Below are 6,794 nucleotides of genomic sequence, written 5' to 3'. Positions count from 1 at the left end.
GTGGCAGCTCCTTTGTTTACTGTCAGAGCTCACAGGCCTGCCACCGGCCAAACACAACGGAGCCTGGCCAGGGAGGGTTAGGCTCCAGGTGCAGACTGGCCCCTCAGGGACAGGTAATGGCCTCCAAACCAGGAAGGCAGCTCAAAGGTAGGCTGCCCCCCGCGCTGGGCTCTTGTTTCAGGTCCTGACAACCCAGGTTTCAGGCCTAGAGGAAAGGGACACAGACCTGCCCATAGCTGGGCAGGCATCCCTACTGTTGAAACAGCTTTGGCTAGGAGCCCTGGGAATCAAAGACCCAGCTGGAAAGAGGTGGGGAAAATGTTGAGGCCCCCTGGGTGGGAAGCAGAGGCCTAGACTCCCTTCCCCTGGTCCTCCCTCTCTTCAGCCAGGCAGAGTCTGGTCCTGAGCCCTTAGAATGAAGACTTGCACGCCCATATTTCCCTACCAGAGGGCTCTGTTCCCCTTCCAAGTGTTAGTGCCTCATGCCCCCCCTAAGGATTCTAGTGGATAAAGGGAAGTGGGCGTCTACTCTGGGCCAAGTCCCAACAGGAACCATCGTCAGGATGTGTCTGGCATTGGTCTGTCCAAGGCTATTGGGGAGGTGACTTATCTAAATACATATGTAGTTATGTATTTGCATAGTGTATAATGTAAAGGGGAGGGACTCCAACTCTGTTTCTGGAGCTGGGGTGAGGGGTAGGAGGTGATGGATGAGGAGGGAGGACTGGTAAAAGTGCCAGACTGGAGGGTAGCAGGGCCACAGACAAGATCATTCAAGGAACAGTGGTCAGTGGCAAAAAGAAGATGCCCCAACAGGGGAGGAGGAGGTCCCTGGCAGACCAGGCTCCCCACTGAAAGGCCCTCTAAATGGTGGCCAGTTGATTCTGTGAGTATGTGGGGGGGGTGCAAATAGGTGAAAGAAATGGGGATGATTTTAGAGGAAATGAAATTCCCAATGTCCCTCCCATGTAAGGATCCATTTTGGAGGCAACAAGCTTGACTAAGGAATGTCAAGTCTGTTGCCAGGCCCCAGAGGAGCAGAGAGAGCTCCAGACCAACTGGCCTTTGGAAGGAACGGGAATGGGGTTAGAGGTAGCATTGGCCCTCCTCAGCCTGTACTCTCCCGTTTTGCTTCAGGCAACCCACCTCCCTTCCCTGGGCCAGTCATTCTTTGAGGGGTCACTGGGTCCCCTGGAGTAAACAAGAAATTTGCCACAGTTTTAGTAACAGTTTTGCTTTTTATCTCATCAACGTACATTTTCATCTAACAGTCTAACAGCCTCACACTCCTCACCCCGGCCCAAGCCCTCACCCCCTCCAGCCCACCCCTGCCCAATCAGCATCTCATCTGCCCCAGGGGCAGGAAGCCAGGTACAGTGGTGATTCAAGGAGAGGGCAGCACCTGTGGGCTCTCCCAAGGGGAGCCCTCCCTGGAGAGTCCAGAAGCCAAAAAGGCCCAGGTAAGGAGAGGTTGAGGGCTGAGTCTCATTGGAAAGCAAGGTCTCCTGGGTCTCAGTCCCATTCAGTCTGTCTGCCTGGGTCTGTCCCTGCCAGTCAGAGCAGCAGCAGGGCAGAAATCCTCAGACAAGGGGACTTGTGGATAGAAAGGAACCTTGAGCCCAGTCCCACTCAGAGAGTAAGAGCAAGGCTGTTGCAACCCCCTTTCATGCAGGCCGGGTAGATGCTCCTGGGTGCTGCCTCCCAGCCTCTCTGATTCCAGGAGTGCAGGGACAGGCACTTGTGATCAGCATCCTGGGACGTGCCACCAGGGAAGACAGAGGGCCAGTGCTGCTACCTGCAGCCACAAGACTCCACGACCATGTCCTCATACTGCTTATAGACCACGTTGTTGGCGGAGTCAATGAAGAGGATGCTGATGGGACTCAGTCGTGTGGGCACACAGCAGGTTGGCGGTGTGGACTCAGGGTCCATGGAGTTCATCAGGGTCTGGATGACTGCATGGTTCGTGGGCTCCAGGTGGGAGCGCAAGGGGAACTCACATAGCCCCTCACAGTGGAAGGCCTCGTACTCAAGGGGTGCGATGATCCAGTCATCCCAGCCCATGTCCTTGAAGTTGACATGCAGCGCCTTCCGACTGCAGCGGGCCTTGGGGTTCTTGCTGGGCCGTTTGCCCTGGCGCGTGGCCAATGGTGCTCGCCTTTTTCGCCGCTGGCTGAACAGGTACTCATACACCGTCTTATCATCTTGACCCGAGCGGGCCTTAATCTCATTAAAGAACAGGTCCCGTTTCTTGGTGCGGCCAAATACCAGGAACAGGGCCTTCTCATGGACCTGCCTGGCCGCCCGGTCAAAGCCCAGGCCACGGAGGTCCACGGCCCGGCCCCGTTCCCAGGCCTCCAGCTCCAGGCACAGCTGGGCCGAGTTCTTAAAGTTTCGGAAGAGCTTCCAGATGTCGAACACCTCCCAGCCAGATCCGTCCAGGCCTGGCACGGAGCGCACATCCAGCAAGGCTGCCGGCTGCCGGCCGCTGGGGCAGCTGGACAGCTTCAGCTGGGCAGCCCGCCCGATGCCGGGGGCCACTGGCTTGGCCGCGTCCGAGGGCTTCTTCCGCAAGATCCGCAGCTCGGCCCCTAGCAGCCCATCCTTCTCCAAGGCACTAATGTCAAACACGTACCTCTGCTTTCTGACCACAGGACCTCGGTCATCTAGAGAGAACACCCAGAAGTCATTCCCTGCAACCTCACCAAGAGAGCCAGCCACCTCAGGGCCTCAGGGGAGGGCTATAGCTCTCTCCCCTCTGGAGACAGCTTTCTTTAACCTCTCCCCTACTCTGACAGAGGCCAAGACCCAAACCACTGAGAGCCCTTTTCAAAATAAGGGAGCTTCCCAAACAGCAGACCAAGTAGGGTTGTTTTTCCGTAGATGTGGCTGCGGTGATTTGAACGATTCCGGGTGTTTGTGTCAATGACAATGCATATCAGAGATGCATCAGCCTTAGAAGTGCCTCTTGCTATCCCTCCCCATCTATTATCTCATATGATATCTTCGTTGGAGAGATAGGTGGAGTGGGTATTATAATTAGCTCTATTTTTTCCAGAGGAGGAATCTGAGGCTCAGAGGAGTTAGGTGACTTGCCCCAGATCACCCAGCTAGGAAAAAGCAGAGGTGGAACTCCAGTGTAGAACATCTTATACGCAATCCTGAGCTGCTCCCACTCCACCTTAAGGAAGATCTTGGTGCTCCCATTCTGCGGATGAGGCCCAGAGAGGGCAAGTGACTTGCGTAAGTTCACACAGATAGTTAACGATAAGGCTACAGTCCAATTTCCCTGGCTTCCCAGTCTGATGATTTTGTTGTGTACATGTCTTATCCTGCTGCGTGTATGAGCGTGTGTGTGTGTGTGTGTGCGCATATATGTGAATAACGGGCTTATATGTGAATAAGAAAGGTAAAGTAGAACGAGTGACGTGCGTGTATGATTGCGCTCGTGTGAATATTTGAGCGATACGTATATGTGTGTGTGCATGCAAGACAATTCTGTGTGGACACGTAAGAGGGTGTGTGTTCACATGCGTACATGTGTGTTTGATTCAGCATGTGTGTATAAATATAAGGCTGTGCGTGTATGAGAAACTCTGTAGTGTGTCCAAATCAGCATACCCTCCTTCCTAAATATCAATTTGCCATTGGGAAGCTTTCATACATTGCTCTAGAAGGTGACTAATTAGGCCTTTAAACTCCCCATCTCCCCCTCTGCAAGCTCCCTTAGAGCTGGGGGGCACAAGGACTTATTTTATGAGCCCCCAAGGGGTCACAGCTTTCCCTGGCTGGGCAGGCAGCCAGGCCACCTCCCCCACCCCAGCCAGACCTGCTGCCTCCTGGTTCCTCCCACCGTGTCATTCCCCCACGGGCCAGCTCTAATGAGGAGCCTCTCCCCATCTCCGCCCCCTCCCCCACCCTGCCAGCCAAAGTCCCAAGCCTCACAGAACCAGAGTGTAAGAGCTGCAGGCAACCCTGGCAATGAGTAATCCATCTCCCTCTTCACACTTACAGAGAAACTGAGGCCCTGAGAGGGGAAGGGACTTGCTGAGATCACACAGCAAGTGGGGAGGGAAAAGTCGAAACAGTAGCGCTAGGTGAGCATAGGGTGAGGTGAGGGGAACGGCCTCCCTCCCTCCCAGGTTGACGATAAAGATGATCTGTGTTTAGGACAGGACATAAAGTGTTCATTTTTGAAGGACTCTCAGAAATCCCCCGGCCCAACCCCTATAGAGTTGTGCAGATGGGGAAACTGAGACCCCACAGGGAAAAAGGACTCTCTCAAGGTCGCATTGTGAGTTAGTCCCGTTGTCTGAGGATTTCTGCCCTGCTGCTGCTAAGTCTGCCATCCCCCAACCCCCCACCCCCACACCATACTTTTAAATGTCACTCCACAACTTCAAGATGCCCCATTTACTGTCTTCACCCATCCTGCCTCCTCTGGCCCTAGCCTGAAGGCAAATTTGCAGAACCACGGAAATCTAGAGATTAATTTCTCTCTCTGCCATCTGAGAAAACCTACAAACCTCTGGAGCCTGGAAAGTCTGGCCAACCCACCTCAGAACAGAGCATGGCCTGGTAAGAGTCTTAAAGTATGGTCCCCAACTCTGCCACCAACTGGCAGGTCTTGTCTCCTCTCCGGGCTTCAGTAACCCCCTCTGCACCTTGCAGGAATTGGCTCTGACATGCCAGCAGCCTGGGACCGGGAACGTGGGAGGTAAGTCCCAGATACCACCCCAGGCCGATGCACACACTATCTCCCACCTGTGCAGCGTCGGGGCTCTGAAAGGCCCCTCCGCACATGCAGATGCCCCTCCCTCTCAGCCGTGCCCCTGCCACCCCACCCCCTCACCTTGCCCTTTGTCAATAAAGCTGGTGATGGTGTTGGCCAGGCCAGCCTCCAACTTCACGCTGCTGTTGCCTCCCTTTCTGTCAGCATCGGACAGCGTCCTGTACAGCGAGAGCATGTACTCGTGGGGCGTGATGGGGGGCGGGCGGAACGGCTCCTTGGGCTCTTGAGGGGGCCCAGTCTCCCTGGCCTTCTTCAGCAGGAAGGGGCTGGGGACAGATCCTGCCTTTGGAGGTGCCTTACCCCCAGGAAGCTGTCCTTTTGGGGTCACCGTCCGCGTTGCCGCCTGCCTTGTCTGGGAAGGGTGTCCTGGCTTGGGTTCAGGGCCACCCAATCTGGGGGGCAGCTTTTTGGGTTCATCCTTCTTGGGCTGTGTCAGGCCTCCTGTCTGCCCGGTGCCCCCCTTTGCCCTGGCACTGGCGGCCCCCCCCACCATAGCTGTGACCCCCCGGCCTAAAGATGCTCCGGGCCAGAGGGGGCCTCTCCTTGGCTTCTGCTTTGGCCAAGCCTGGCCTGGCCCCCTGGGGTCTCTGGCCCAAGTCAGGGGCACCCAACACAGTGCAGATGAATTCCAGGTCCAGCCAAGCCAGGTGCCAAAGCAAGAAAGTGAGGAGTTTGGGGAGTCTCATCCTCTGGCCAGCCGCTGAATGACACCAGAGAGAAGGGCGGCAGCAGCGAAGGTGCCTCTGGTTTGGCAGGAAAAACCATGAACCGAGTGGACCCTCAAAAGCAGCGGCAGCAGCAGGAGCAGCAGAAGGAAAGGCTTTCTCCTCAGTCTGAGACTCTTTAAGTCTGCCGGGTGTGTGTTTGTATCCAGTCCCATAGTGGAAATGCTCTCGTATCCAGACGTGCACCGTCTCTAGTCAGCAGCTGAAAATAACTCGTTCTTGAAAGGAGAAAGCCGACCGCCCCCTTTCTCCTGCACAACTGACTGAGGGCTTGAAGGAGGCTTGTATAAGGCTGAGGGATTTTTCCAAGAAGGAAGAATGGCGTAATGCTGCCTGTGTGCTCCAGTTTTTTTTTTTTTTTTAAGTTTTGAATCCTTTCCAGTGAAAATACTTCACACACACACACACACACACACACACACACACACGCCTGCAGGTGCTCAGAAAAATCTTTTACAAACCTGAACTCAGGAATTGGAAACGGAATTCCAACCCAAACCAATTTAATTACTCTCTGATGTCATGCTGTCTAAACTCATTTAAGTGCGATATATTTATGTGAAAAAAATCACCGCTGCCCTTTCGAGGCCATGGCTCACGGGGGCTCTTGGCACAGAGCCCCGCAGCAGGGCTCTGGGCTTAGGGGGCCTCTCAGTCCGTGGAGCAGACTCAGGGGTCTTCACCTCCACCTCCAGGGGCAGCCCACCCCACCTTCCTGAGGAGAGATACTGAGGAATGAGCTCAAGATCTTAAGCCCCAGAAGCATGGGGAGTGTGGGTTTTCAGTTAAGTCCTTGGGGTGTTTTAAAGCAGTTTCAACTCCTTCGTCTAGTCTGGGGCCTGATTTGTTGTTGGGGGTGGTGGCAGAACAGATGGCAGCATTTACCCACAGTTGCTTTTATTTTAATAAACTTGTGGTGACCCAGAGACAGAAAAATATCTGTACCCACTACACCCCTCCCCCCAACTGCCATTGACGGAGCTCAGATGATTTCTTCAGGCTTCAGGGGGCACTGTCACACCCGAGCCCACTCCTTCAATGGAGGCAGGTCCAGGGTGTACCTCACTACTACCCCAGCAAAGACAGACTCCCGAGTTTTGTTGGGAAGGACTGGCTGAGTCCGGAGGTGGCAGCCTCAGCCTGGGGCAGCAGCGGCCCCTGCAGGAGGCTGGAAAAATGATTTCCCCCTGGATGTTTTTCTGGTAGCTCTGGAAGAAGTCTGAATTTCAGCCGAACTCAGGGGGAAAGCTGTTCCCTTCACCTGAAACATCAACTCC

The 6,794-nt window shown here is 54.8% G+C and overlaps 1 protein-coding gene across 1 annotated transcript; it reads right to left on the bottom strand.

Annotated features, from left to right (window-relative positions):
- Nucleotides 1-1,344: 1,344 nt before the first annotated feature.
- GDF5 (growth differentiation factor 5) lies at nucleotides 1,345-5,674 on the bottom strand. The gene is given in 3 exon segments (XM_025875686.2): nucleotides 1,345-2,666; nucleotides 4,853-5,271; nucleotides 5,273-5,674. Coding segments are annotated over 3 exon segments (1,500 nt in total). The 5' UTR covers nucleotides 5,479-5,674; the 3' UTR covers nucleotides 1,345-1,791.
- Between the last annotated feature and the right edge of the window lie 1,120 nt (nucleotides 5,675-6,794).

This window comes from Callorhinus ursinus, unplaced genomic scaffold (genome assembly GCF_003265705.2).
Source record: "Callorhinus ursinus isolate GAN/ISIS: 27379988/994484 unplaced genomic scaffold, GSC_fseal_2.0 scaffold38, whole genome shotgun sequence".
Classification (NCBI taxonomy): Eukaryota; Metazoa; Chordata; class Mammalia; order Carnivora; family Otariidae; genus Callorhinus; species Callorhinus ursinus.
This window is presented reverse-complemented; position numbering and strand designations above follow the sequence as displayed.